At 28.4% G+C, this 14742-nt stretch overlaps 4 protein-coding genes across 4 annotated transcripts; 2 read left to right on the top strand and 2 right to left on the bottom strand.

The window, feature by feature from the left end:
• Nucleotides 1–299: 299 nt before the first annotated feature.
• PGO_133680 (hypothetical protein, conserved) lies at nt 300–1271 on the top strand (the record flags this gene model as incomplete). Its single annotated transcript, XM_028689884.1, has 1 exon — nt 300–1271. One exon carries the CDS (start codon nt 300–302, stop codon nt 1269–1271), a length of 972 nt encoding a protein of 323 aa, XP_028545685.1.
• Nucleotides 1272–3177: 1906 nt separating this feature from the next.
• Nucleotides 3178–6150, top strand: PGO_133670 (hypothetical protein, conserved; the record flags this gene model as incomplete). Its single annotated transcript, XM_028689883.1, has 1 exon — nt 3178–6150. One exon carries the CDS (start codon nt 3178–3180, stop codon nt 6148–6150), a length of 2973 nt encoding a protein of 990 aa, XP_028545684.1.
• A 655-nt stretch (nt 6151–6805) lies between these two features.
• PGO_133660 (hypothetical protein, conserved) lies at nt 6806–9788 on the bottom strand (the record flags this gene model as incomplete). The annotated part of the gene is made up of 3 exons (XM_028689882.1): nt 6806–7112; nt 7278–9237; nt 9650–9788. 3 exons carry the CDS (start codon nt 9786–9788, stop codon nt 6806–6808), a joined length of 2406 nt encoding a protein of 801 aa, XP_028545683.1.
• Nucleotides 9789–11387: 1599 nt separating this feature from the next.
• Nucleotides 11388–12300, bottom strand: PGO_133650 (nuclear transport factor 2; the record flags this gene model as incomplete). The annotated part of the gene is made up of 3 exons (XM_028689881.1): nt 11388–11422; nt 11655–11917; nt 12221–12300. 3 exons carry the CDS (start codon nt 12298–12300, stop codon nt 11388–11390), a joined length of 378 nt encoding a protein of 125 aa, XP_028545682.1.
• Between the last annotated feature and the right edge of the window lie 2442 nt (nt 12301–14742).

Here is a 14742-nt window from a genome sequence, read left to right as displayed (position 1 = left end):
TTTTAATTTAAAAGTTTTGAAAAATATTTTTTCCATATCAATTGCACATGTGTAATGAACATATGTGTACGTTAAATTTTCGCTCTTAATGATGGCACATTTAATCAAGTATGACTACTTTAGGGATTATTCAGTTTTATGCTAAATAAGCAATTGTGCTTTTAGGCTTTAACATTTAACATTTAGCATTTTTGTGTCTATTTTTTTTAAAATCTTACTTACCTTGTTCAATAATATGAATAAACACATATATACATACACAAATAAGTAAACACCCATCAAGTTTGCCATCTATCGCGATGAGAAATCCGATTGTGTTGCTATTATTTTATACATTAATTTTTATTCAAAGGGTTGTCAGCTGGTCTGATGAACCACATATGCTCATAAGTTATATTGCGTATTGTAATTTAAATGAAGATGAAAGGGAGATTCTTGACAGAATTTTTGCACATAGTGTAGATTCTAATTTCAATAACATTATAAGTGGATCAACATGGCCAGATCATATAAAAATGCAGGATCCAAGAAGAGCTCATTTACCTTTCCCGTTTGAAAGACGTGAAATATTAGACATTTTTAATGACTGGCATTATGTAGCAACACCATATAATCCTACTAGAGAATACATAAATCCTAAATATTTATATGGACATTTGGGAAAACATAATGCTGCAGGAATATCAAAACATATTTATAGAACACTAGTAGGTATTGACAAAAAACCCCAATATGGATCCTACTATTCTTATAATTTCTATTTAAAATATTTTATCCATTTATTTGCTGATATTCATCAACCATTACATACAATTACTTTTTTTAATAATCATCTTACACGTGGCGATAAAGGAGGAAATTTTGTTAGTATAAGTTACAGAGGGTTGGTAGGAAATATCCATTATTTGTGTGATAGTGTATTTAATACAAGAAGACGTAGATGGCCTGATGTGGATTTAGATTATATCAAAAGAGAATCTCTTAGTTTGATGAATTATTATCCTCCTCGTGTATTTAAAGGACTACTAAAAATGCCAAGAGATAAGATAGAATATATAGACACTATTGTACATGATGCTTATGATTTAGCTATTGAATATATTTACAGTAAATTGCCAATTCGAATGATATCTAGGAGGAGAGTATTCCCTGTTAATAATTCTTTTGTAATACAATTAAAAATGGTTCTCAATAAGCAAATAGTGTTGGCCGGATACAGATTATCATACTATTTAAAAGACATTATTAGTAACATTCCAAATGATTTGTAGATCCTCAGCTATGTGCCTCTCTTTATCAATCAAATGCTATGCAGGAGCAGATACCGTCCTCGCTTATTTCCGTTATGCTCTTACTGTGTCATGTCATCTCCACAGGTTTGTGCACACTCTAACCGATGTCACAGGGAATGTCAGTGTCAAGGGGAATGGCATTGTCAAAGGGAATGGTAGTGTCAAAGGGAATGGCAGTATCAAAGATAATTTCAAAGTATAAGTATAGCTTTAGCGTTTACTATGGAAATGGAACGTTTACGCATGTTTTGAAAATTTCCGTTTAATATTCCTTGCCCTTTACATAGGGATTTTCTTCCTTATATTTTGCTTTATAAAGAGAACATTTATATTTCCCTTTTTTCTTTTTTTTTTTTTTTTTTTTTGTATACATAAACACATGCACGAATGTATATTTTCTCATAAATATTTCTCTCCTATGCTTCTCCCGATTTTCCAATTCACGTGCCCAAGGCACAGAATATATCCAATTTTTTATATTTTTGTTTTATTTTTTTGTATAATTTAATGAATTTCGATAATTTTACAAAGAATGAGATTCCTTTTTTTTTTTTTTTTTTTGTGCTATTTAAATTTGTGGAAAATACCGAATAGGGACCAACAATAAAAGAGTTAAAATTAAAGTGGGGTGATCGAGTTAACTTTATATGCTAATTCATTCCAATTACGTTCTCTTTTTGTGCCATAATTTATTTAGAGGAAGAACAACAAAAAAAAAAAAAAAAAAAAAAAAAAAAAAAAAAAAAACACCGAATATCTCTGTTTCTAAGGAGAAAAATTAAAGTCTTTTCTCTGCAGTCAGAATAAAATAATATCAACCATGGAATTAGCACATGGATTGTATCATCAAATTAGTTAAATTTATTGTTGCCACAAAACATTTTTGTACTTTACACAATTTTATTTTTTTCTTGACCTCTATGTTTTACAAAAAATACAAACAAAATTTAAATTTCATTATTGAGAATTTTTACACCCCTAGTGTTATAAAGAGAAAATATAGAGTTTACCCCCATGTATAATTTTTTTATATTCGATGCATTGAAAAGCTTTCAAGTCTTGTGTGCAAAAAAAAAAAAAAAAAAAAAAAAAAATACACAAATTAAAAAGTATGTATATTTAAGTAATATTCCCCATTTGGGGGATTTGGGGGACCACTCATCGAATCAAAACCTTTTTACATATTATTCAATACATGCACAAAAATTTTGTGGAGAATAAATGTAATATCTAAAATAAAAAAAAAAAAAAATAATAATAATAATAATAATAATAACTAAATAATCTCACTATATTTTGGCATCACCATCTGTTAATTTATTCAAAGTGATAAAATAGTGAAGAAGAAATAAGTACACATAAGAAAAGGGTTGCAAAGGCTAAAAAGATTTATTAACATTCATATAAATGTGCAAGTATAACTGTTTTCATAAATTAGGTACACATATACATATGTCCTTCTGACATTATTTACACATTTGCTCATACCCATCTAGAACCTTTTCAGAACAAACAAACATTCGAAAATGTACCTACACATTTAGTTCAATTAAGGAAAGGGAAAGTATTAATAAATCCGTTACAAAAAAAAAAAAAAAAAAAAAAGTCGCGAAAAAGTCTAGTTATCCAAAGTATCTCTTGCTTTCAATGTTAAATAATTAAGTAAAATAAAAAAAATAAATAAAAAATAAATACAAAGGCAAAGGAAAAGGAAAAGGCAAGTGAAAGATACATATATACACACCCACAACCAACGTCCACACAAAACATATGTTTCTGAAGGGAAGAGCAAGTTGTACATTAATACTACACACCTTTGTCATATTCTTCAACGCGCGAATTTGTGCTTTTAATTTTTTTTTTTCCACCTTGCTGCACCTTCAAAATGAATATTCTTACGCAAATAGATGATGTCTTTACAAATTATATAAAAATTCATGGACCCACGGAAGTAGATTCCTACTGGGATGAGGGAATTGTGGTTAACAAGTACATCCATTTGGGAACTGGGAGAGGAAAAATTGCAGAAAATGGTGCAGGAACAAATGACAAACCAAATTTCCAACAAAATGGAGCCCAGAGCCATATTGATTTAGAGGGAGAAAGGAGAAAAGACCTAGAGAATCATAAATCGATGAATGAAACGCATGTTACGAAAAAAGAACAAAATGAGGTATATGAAAAAATATTCGCCGCCTCAAATTTATGCGATGAAAAAAATTCCACTTTGGGAGAAATAGATTCAAAAAAAGAAAATCTATCTTCTAGTAACGGCATGATTGAAGAATGCTTGTGCTTAAATAAAATTAATAACTTGGATGAACTTAAAGATATAGCATTAGTCAGATGGACATGCATGGTTCAGCAGATAATTTCTCCTGAAAGTTATTTAGGAATTTATAAGTTAATAAATAAAAAAAATGGACAAATTATTTTAAAGAGCTCAAAATATAGGGACTATATTGATACAGATGAAAATTGGGAAATAATTGAGGATGATGAAAAAAGAAATATTGATGAATATTATGAATCAAATTACGAACAGTACTGCAATAGGGAGAACCAGGAGGATGCAATAAAAAATAAAATTAATCAAACGGATGATAAAAATATTCAACTATGCAACAATTTAAACCTCACAAGAGCAGGAAAAAACGAAAACAATAATGGATATGATGAATTAGATCAAAAAATGTCGCCACAAAATAATTATCACACAAAAAAAGAAGATTATATAATGCAGAGTAAAAATGATTCTATACAGATATGTGGAAATGATAATAATTTTAAAAAATATTGGAAAAGATATTTATTTTTATGTACCAACATTCCTGGAAATAAAAGTTCTTGGTGTAAACAACTGTGTGACTATTCTTCATATAACAGCAGCTGTGAGAACTTTTTAAAAAGTATAAATGATGTTAGGAATGTTTGTTCTTATACGTCTATGTCCCACTCTTGTGGTTTAATTAAAGACAATTATAAATCCAATGATGGTTCTCATTATCCCATTGGTGGCTCTCATTTTCCCACTGATGATGTACAGAGTTCGAGGGAAACGATATGCAGCAGTGATTTTGAAGCGGAAGAAGATAGGGCAAATGATCATCCTACTGATAGTAGCTTAATAAACATGAATCCAAAGGATGATCAAAATGAACAGTCTTATGACTCACAAAAAAAGAACAAAATAAGATGTATAATAAAAATATACGATGATAATAGTCAATACAACGGGAAAAATGAAAATAATTTTTTAAAACTGAATGACATAATTGAAATTATCGGAATTTATCGCAAACATCAAATAAGGGATTATGAAGATTGTGAAAAAAATTTTAATTTTTATTTTTATTATGATCAAAACTTTTTAAAATATCCATGTATTCATGTATTTCAGTATGTCAAAATAAACTATTTTAATCCTTTAAGTAGTTGTATATTGTTTAAAAATGAATTGTCCAATATTTTGGAAAACGGCCCTTTTGGCACCATCAGCGAGTTGAGGAAGCACCTTCTTCTACACATTTCAAACAGCTTTTCTCATGACTTGTTGGTTGCTCATTACTTTTTCTTTTATTTGTGTGGAAGTTACATTAAAGAAAGTAAACTAAAACTAGGTAAAATTAGTCTCAATATTTTTAACATTTCAAATGAGGAAAATAAGAAAAATGTACCAGACTTAACTGCAAAAATGGAAGAGACACCCAAGAAAATTACGAACGAAGTAGCCAATGACACAAACGAGAATATAACACAAAGTTTGAAAAATTATGAACATAAAAAAGGGACAAAAGATAAAAAAGTACAATGTATATCAAGTGAAACATTAAAAATAGTAGAATTTACTCCAAACGAATTCCACAAAAAGTGTGAAAAGGATTCAGAGATGAAGGGAAAATGTAAAAAGGAGAAAAAAAGAGACTACCCATGGCATGTTCACAAAATGAACACTATGATTAAAAATTTAGTACCATTGTATAGATATATTCCACTTTCTATAGAAAAGTTAAGCAGTGAATATTTAATGTCTGTAATGAATCATGAAAATGGAGAATTGAAAAAAGGAAAATTGCAATTAGCAAATAATACGTATTTAGTTTTTGACGAATGTTTATTAGAAACGGGAAAACTTAATAACATAAGTACAAAAAATTTTCTTTGTATAGAAAGGTTAATTACTTCTCAAGAAATTGCATTTATTTTTAACACAGATATTACATTCGAAACGCAAAATAATATTTTAATCTTGTCAAAAAAAAAGTCCATGTTTGTAAATTATGTGGATATACCTATCCCCATATATCACAAAAGAGGAAAGGGATATATTCCTAAAAATCAAAATGCAATTAGTTTGATAAACAAAACAGAAGAAAATGAAAATGAAAAAAACAAATTAAATGAAGAAAACATTTCCAAGAATGGTAAGCAAAAGAATGAACAAAACACGGAAGGACGTGCTGATGATGACACAGAAAATTGTTCCAATACAAATGAATCTGCAAGTAGCACTAGGCCAAAATTTTCAACTGAATTTATTAACACTTATAAAAATTACAAGCCTAATGAAAACGAATTAATGCAATTTAGAAGATACATAAATTATATATTGTCAAAAAATCATTCGGCAAAAATCCATCCAAACATAACAACATACATTACGGATTCATTCGTGTCTCTTCGACAAAAAGGCAAGGATATAAACCAGTTTGTTTTAAACTCTTGGATATGCATGGCTAGAATTTTAGCCTTTTCAGATGGGTCTGATGAAATAAATAAGGGTCATTGGGACTACATCATGAAGCTAGAAGCAGAGAGGAGACTCAGGCTTAGTCACCTCGATGTTCTCTACGTTTAGACTTTACACGTGCTATTTCGATAGTCCATATGTGAGATCATTTTTTCGATCATTTTTTCGATCATTCTTTGGATCATTCTCTCCAACATTTTTATTAACTCCTCTGTTTTTCCCACGATGTGCTTCTTCTTGTATGCCATTCTTATTTTATATGCTTCTTTTCCCTTTTTTCTTTCCTGCTTACAAAATATTTTTACTCGTATTAATATCAGAAAATTTTATACAATGTGTGCCTTCATCCCCTGTCCACCCCCATCCTCTTTTAAGCAAAATTTTTATGTCATTAAAGTTTTATGCTCGTCCAGAAAAGAGCATTCAAACAGATACAATAATGTATTTCTATGTAAATGTGAAATTTTCCTAATGTTTCTTCGAATTTCCTCATATTGTGGTAGTTCCAATATATAGCTTTTTACCGCAAGAACTACACAACTCAGTCATACTGAAACGTGCTTTGTAAAAGTATATGATGTAAAACATTTCAAACTATTAATATATTATGTGTTTAAATCTAATTTTCACTTGTAGTAGTGTATGGCAATGTATGTAGGTATTCACATCTCGACATGTCTAACTACTCATGCATGTGTGTCACTTGAGGAAACGCATCGGTTTTCACTTTCTTAGTTATAATTCATTTGCCTCATAGCGGTAATTACTCTAGGATGACAAAAAATAAGTTATTCAAGTACAGTGAATTGGTAAATTTGTTTCTTATTAAACATTTTAAATCATTGATGTCTTTGGTGTCATCCACTAACAAATCCGTAATGAAGAAAAAGTTCAGGTTGAAATTTTTTTCATCATTAATACTGTTCACGTTCAAGTCTAAGTTGTTATTCTTGCCAATCTGATGATGCATATGCATACTAATTTTTGAATTCTTAAAATCTAAATATGGAGGCGTGAACACTTCTTCCGGGAGTTTATTCTCTGAGGTTCCAAAATAATTCTTTAATGACCTGTTGGGAAAAAAAAAAAAAAAAAAAATAAAATAAAGGAATAGCACAAGCGACCAAATGTGGAACTGCTTAGCTTGGAAGAAAGAAAAAATAATAAAATTAAAAAAAAATAAAATAAAAATACTTATCAGTGACATTCTAGTGCTCGTAGCTCATTTGGTTTACCATAATTCCGGGACTACAAAATTTCGTAAGAGAAATTCGTTGGATATATTTTCATATTTATTTTCATCTTCACTAATGTTTAAATTAAAAATGAATGGATATTTCAATATCATAGATTTTACTATTTTTTTCTTTATTTCAGGAGTACATGGCAAATTGCAATTTCTTAGCTTTTCTAAAAATTGAATGTCTATTTTGATCTTGGATAATTCTTTTTCAATTTTTTTTTGAGCATCAATAAGATCATTATGTTTGGGAGGATCCACATCATTAGGGACATTTACTTCTGAACACGACATGTTCATTTGTTGATTGGATTTTCCTCCTGTTTGTTTTTTTTCTTGCATATTTTTAGTTTTCCTCTCCTCATTTTCATTTAGATCACCACCCTTTGCCTTCTCAAAAAAATATCCTTCATTTTTCATTTTTGGAAAACTTTCTCTTTCAGCAGAACTTTCTGTTTCACTGGAAATTATGGAATATTCACAGGACTCGTTTTCAGAATCGACATAAATATTTACATACTTGTTCACCAATTTATGTATTTCATTTTTTCTCCTCTCTTCTAACTTGTAAAATGTGTCTTCATTGCATATGTCAGAATTGAACTTCTCACTGCTGTCATTACTACTACCAACCTTTGACAATGCTTCAGTCACATTTTCTTCCTTAAAATCATTCGATTTATTGGCATTTTTTATGTACTCTTTTAGGTCACTTTCGCTACTTCCTTTACTTTCATTTTTCGTTATGTTTACTTTATTCAGAGAATGAGTATTTGAGTTGTGTAAATCACCATCATCATCCTTCGTTGACTTAAAGTTATCGAAACTGTTAGTAATGATGGACATGCTCGACCTAAGGGGTAGGGTTGAAGAGACAGACGTTTGTGTCGTGTAGGATGATTTTGAACAGTTGGAAAAACTTTCATCGCTTGAATTTATTGCCCCATTTGAAAATTTAGAAGAAATAGAAGTGTTAGAACTGGGAGATTTGCAATATCCCTCCGAACTGCTAGAATAACTAAATTCATTAGAACTGCTATCACTTTCTCTATCTTGAAATTCTTCCAATTCTTCACTATCTAAGCGCGTAGAGTTTTTAGAAAACGCACAATTAGGACCCTTGTAACCTACATTGGTTTTTTCCCCTCTACTTTCTTTTTCACAATTTTTTTTGATGTTGTCAAAAATAAGCTGATCAGATTTTATATCGCCGAATAATTCGTGAAGGCTAAAATAATAACTTAGAAATATAAATTTAGACAAATTAAAATTCCTGTATTTCTCGATGAAACTTTTAGAGCACATGATAAAAGGAACTTTATTAAACTTATTTTTAATAATGTCAGCAAATTTTTTTAAATGATCTTTTAAAAAATTAAAAGGAAGGACTATTAAATATATCATTTTTTCACTACTAATTATGTCTGTTTTCAGAAGGTTCATTTTTTTATTTTTTTTTTCCAATTGTATAACATCTATCCATTCTCCATACTGATTAAGAAATTTATTATTATAAAAGTCTCCCTCGAATGTGAATATTTTATTTTTATATGTACCTTTTCCGTTCATATAATTATTAACCCAAGTTCCCTCATAACTGGACTGATTAAAACTCCATTCATAATATCCCCATCCATTTTTTGCATTATTTTCATAATATCCAAAATAGATATTTTTATTTATATATAAATTAAATCCTAAACCACTTTTTTTATTATTTTTCCAATTTCCAATAAACTTATTTACAACGATATCTTCCCCAAAGGCGTTTTTTTGTAACGTTATTAAAATGCCATATCCATCCTTTATATATTTATTGGATTTTTTTTTATTCTTTTTGTCTGTTTTTGCTCTGTTAGATGTGAATTCTTTAGTTTCGATTTTCTTAATATCTTCATTTTTATTTCCCACAGAATCTATGTCCTTTTCTTTTGATTCATGTGCGTCACTGCTCTCTGTGATGATTGGAAGGAGAAAGTGGATGAACACGAATAGGATAAAATGTCTTTTGTGCTGGTGTTTTGGTACATACTTATACAAATGACAACACACAGTGCATAGTGATGCCATTTTTCAGTTGATGGAAATGAAAGCAAGACAAAATTGATGGAGAAACACTTTTTCTTTCTTTCATGCTTTTATTCACTCTTTTTTTTTTTTTTTTTTATTAGGCACTTCATGCATGCACAAAATGAGGACTTAATTTTTCTTCCTTTTGAAAAAAAAATAAAAAAACAGATGAAGTGCCTATTTTTGAATATATCAGATTATATTAACTAAAACGGCACATAATAGAGAACATTCATTTTTATTCAAAAATATCAAATATATGAATATATGCTACGTGAAAACATATGAAATGTCTACTTTTAACTTGCCCAATATAGATATAGTTACAGGACTTGAAGCACTTTACGCTTTTGTAATTAAATATATTTAAAAACTCCTCTTTTTCATTAACTACAAAATTTATGGGGTTCATTTCTCTCCCACTATTTTCCCTCATTTGCTTCAGATACAAAAGTATGTATTTTTATCCCTTCCCCGTGGTACGACAATATGTGTAAAAAAAAAAAAAAAAAAATGTTGCAAAAAATATTTTTAAGACGAGGTGTTCTCTTTTGAGAAATATAAATGTACACTATGTTTATGTTAGATACACATGAGAGAACTTTTTTCATTGAAAAAAAGGAATTAGATTTTTATTAATTTTTTTTTTCTCCTCGCACTTTACAAATACATTTTAGCTCAAATTTGAGATTATAAACATTTTGCAGAATCTATAAGTTGATGTCGTTAGGATATAAGTATCTTCACACATTGTTTATATATTGTCTAAAAATATATATACATTCTTACAATTTCTCGTATAAAGCATGCTTGTACATACTTTATAGTAAGAAAATACTTTCTGTAATTTAAAAAGTGGGATGCAAAAATCTTGGTGCCTATATAAACAAATTATGTTTCGGCAGAAGTAAATGTATATATAGAGACAAGGAAGAACCATTTTTTTTTTTTTTTTTCCCCCTTTTTTATTTAACTCACCATATTTAGTAATTTAATATAGCATTAAGCATATTAACTTATTTGATATCAAGGAGAGAAAAATAATATCATATTTATTCCCTCTAAATATAGACATGCGCACACAAGTTTACTCAGATGTGTGCATTAGGTATATATCAAGCCGTTATGAAAGAAGAAAATTTAAAAAAAAAAAAAAAAAAAAAATGTGCTCTATATTTGTGACCTACAAGCATTTTTTTTTTTTTTTTTTCTTTAAGGTGTTCTACTTTTATAGAACGTTTTTTTCCAATTAGCTTATATGATTAATTTTATTTTATAAGAACCCCCCACTTTGTCATATAAAATGTAAATCCCAAAGGGTTACTTCTTTTTCACATTTCAATGAAATTCATCAAGACCGTTTGTTATTTGTTCATTCACTAAATGGAGATACTTCCACATGCAATTCTTTTCACTTTTATAATGACATATCTTCATATGATATATCATTTCTTTTATTTAATTTGTTGTGAGGAATAATTATGTAAGCCAACAGATGGGTGATATCTACCATTGGTTTATACGCACATGTATAACCTATTCATTTACGAATATAAAGGTAAAATGTATGCTCAATTTATAAAATAAAAAGTTGTTTGTATATATATATATATATATATGTATGTGTGTGTGCTTTATTTTTTTTTTTTTTTTCCTTTTATTTTTATAAGATCTCTACCCTTTTCTTACATAGTAAATGTAAATGACACAATGAATATGTATAAAAAACATGATAAAATGCACTAATAAATGCGTAGTTATTAAAATGGACAATTGGTGTTTAATTATTAAATTTGTTTGTTCAAAAAAAAAAAAAAAAAAAAAAAAAAAAAAAAAAAAAAAAAGAGGAGTAGTAATAGGAGTAGTAGTAGGAGGTGATGGAGAAAGGAAGGTGCAAAGAAAGGGTGATAAAGCAAAAACTTAAAGGAAAATACACGAACGTGCACTAAAATATGCTAAACTTAGCGAAATTGAAATGAGATAAAACTTCGTAATAATAGATGCTCTTATTTACTACTTCCTTTGTCCTATCCGTTTAACCAATGCAAAATCTGAATAAATCATTAAAAACTGCAAAAGAAAAAAAAAAAAAAAAAAAAAAAAAAAAAGAAAGATATAAGCAAAAAATGTGGCGTGAATTCTTGTGTGCAAACATTTTATACAAAATTGTAAATTCATAAAAGAAACAAATTTGTAACGCTTCATATATTAAAGTAATTAGGAGACACTATATAATTGCCCTTGTACATATATAATCGGTGTTAAAAAAAAAAAAAAAAAAAAAAAAAAAAAAAACAGTTACTGAAATATCCTCCACTAGGTAATGGGAAAAGGTGGAAAGTTCTAACAAATTTGATTGGCTTATTCTCCTCAATAATAATATCACCACAAACTAAAATTAAAATGCCATTATTGGGTGTCGGTTGAATATCTAGGCTTAGACATTTGTGAACAACTGTAGGTGGCAATTTATTCAGTCTTTCAATTATCTGACTTGTTCCTCTACATTGATCATTTTCAAAACTCATCATACTAATGTCTTTATACAGTGCCGCTAGTTCATTCCTACGATTATGTTGAGTAAAGGGTCATGATAGTGAAATATAACATGTATGGTATACATATGTGTGAGCATGTGCATATATGCAAAAGTTTTTATTCATAAAGGGGGACCCAACTTCATTTTTATTTTTTCCTTCTTTTTCTTTTTATTTCTTTCATTCGTTCATTCGTTCATCCGTTCATCTGCTCATCTGCTCATCTGCTCATCTGCTCATCTGCTCATATTTTTCTCTTTTTTTTTTGTTTTTCCAATCCCTTTTTTGGGAGAATTCGGGAAAAATTATGTCGTTTGCTTTGTTTTCTAACCTTCCTGTGTTAAATAGCTGAAAGTAGTGATTCACAAACTCCTTTCCAATTTCTTCGAATTGGGGATTTAGCATATCCATTTTTTGCAAATAGAGGTGTAAAAATTAAAAAAAAAAAAAGTTTGAACAAGTGTAAAAATGAGTTCTTGTGTATTCTAATATTAAAAATATCCTAGTATAAAAAAAGGATATAAAAATGGTATTCTCGAGTTTTAATTTTATATTTATAAGTTGTAGTAATTTGATGCAAAATGTGCTAATGTATATGTATACACAATATTATTAATGCCCTATCGAAGCGATATGTAGGCTTGGAGATTTATTGCATGACTTATTTTTGTATTAAATATGTTTGTGAACTTAATGAAGTTTATTTCATTCTTTCATAATTTTCGAAATTGTAAACAATGGGGTCAGTTGTTTTTCCCTATAAGTTGTTTATTTAAAAAGGGATATATAAAATAAAGATAAAATATATATACAAATATGTATATACATATATATATATATATATATATGTATAAATGTATAGTACGCGTTTATGTATTACCAACGGGATGCTGTACCATTTATTTTACAAAAATTATTATAACACAGTTCATTTTTTAATACGTGCTCAAATTAGATATAAAATATTAAGTTAAGATTCTCGAAAATGAAAACGTATAGAGGAGATTACTTTGCGTGAATTTCTTTTTATCTTCCATGTAATATTGTGTATAAATTTATACGTAACTTTTTTTAAGTTCGCGAACAGGGGTTCATACGATGAATATGAAGTAATTTCTAATTTTGTTCAATTAAGCATAAATATGTGCATATGTATATGTGTGCCATAAACTATTTACATATTTTTGCTTAACATGTTTTCATACTGCTTTGTGTGCCCATTACGTGCGTTTACTTTTTCACAGACCAGGTTACAACATTTCAAAGTCAACGCTAATTTTTGTTTTGTACATAAACAAGATGAACCCTTTCTTTAGTACCTCACCTTAAGGATTTACTTAATGTACATATATATAATTCTCACACAAATTGCATATAAATCTTCCAAATTGTAGATTCATTTTAAAAATTATAATTCAACTAGTTTATCAAGGTGTATACATAAGAAAGTTAATATATGCGGATGCATTAATATATGTGCAAAAATTAAAAGTGAAAATTTGCCACTCTGTAAGGGGGAAAAAAAAAATATATATGTATTATATACATATTGAAATTTGAGGTGAAAAAAAAGTAACAAAATTTAGTAATTAGTAAACCTAATTTAGTATAGAAAAACCCAACTCCTTTTTTTCCTTTACATTCTTATGCATGTTTTTTTTTTTTTTTTTTTACGTTTCAGCAAATGTGTCAATATAACCTGTAACATCACAAAACTCGACAGTGCAAAGGGTGGGGAAACACATATATGTTTATGTTAACGCTTATCATGTATTATTTTCGAAAATTTTCTATTGTGTGTAATACATCATTTTAGGAATAATTCTTATTTGAAAAGTTAAGCAAGGGGTGTTATATTTTTCCCCGCACAACAATAATATAATATTCCCTGACCTATTCACACAAATGTGTACGTTCAAATGGTTTATATTTTTCCTAATGATAAATCGTATAGAGGTAAGGAAAAAAAAAAAAAAAAAAAAAAATTTTATTTAGAGCCATTGTTCTTGTACCTATTCCTATGTATAACCTGTTCGGTATAAATAAATACGCTTCTGACATTAGTGCACATGGCTTATGATTAATATTTCTCGATTGTGGAGAATAACATTTGATACAATGAAAATTCTTCGTATGCCATGTCCCAAGTGTATAAATACATATGAGAGAAAAATTAATAAAACAGTTTCTTTAGTAATTCAAGGGAAAAATTATACACACCACATATCTATACAATTCGATAATTATATGTGTGTAACATTACAATACGTAGTTGTAGAATTTTTCATCACCCCCATTATTTATACCTAAGGGATAAAATAACTCTCCTTGTTTTCTTATCTCGAAATAAGCTATTACTCCTTACAATTTGTACCTCCAATATTTTTTCACAAAATGATTTGTTTACTACTATTATTTTATTTCATTTTTTGAAACACTCATAGTGTTCATATGAAATAATATTTCAATGAAAGTTTGCAACATCCATGTATTTTAAAAACAAGGAGGGAAAAAAGTGCAAATCAATTCATTTGAATCATTCCCTCAGTTATGTTCCTTTGTTTTGTGAGGGTCAGACAATAAATAGTATAACTCTATAGTTTAAAATGGAAAAGTAAAATAAAATAATAACATATGCAGGTTGTATAAAAAGAGTTATTGTTAAAATACTTGCACTTATGGTCTTATTCAAAATCTTAAGGGAGCACAAAATTTAGGATGCACATTTCAATGCGTGCATGTAAGACACATTGACATATATATGAATGTGCAGAATATACACAGTAAATTATCACCAAATATGCCTTTAAAAACATATATTGTAAAATAATTTAAAAAAAAAAATGTACTACA

Source organism: Plasmodium gonderi (genome assembly GCF_002157705.1).
Source record: "Plasmodium gonderi DNA, contig: Chr13, whole genome shotgun sequence".
NCBI lineage: Eukaryota > Apicomplexa > Aconoidasida > Haemosporida > Plasmodiidae > Plasmodium > Plasmodium gonderi.
The sequence above is the reverse complement of the archived record's forward strand: the minus strand, read 5'-3'. Positions and strand labels throughout refer to the sequence as shown.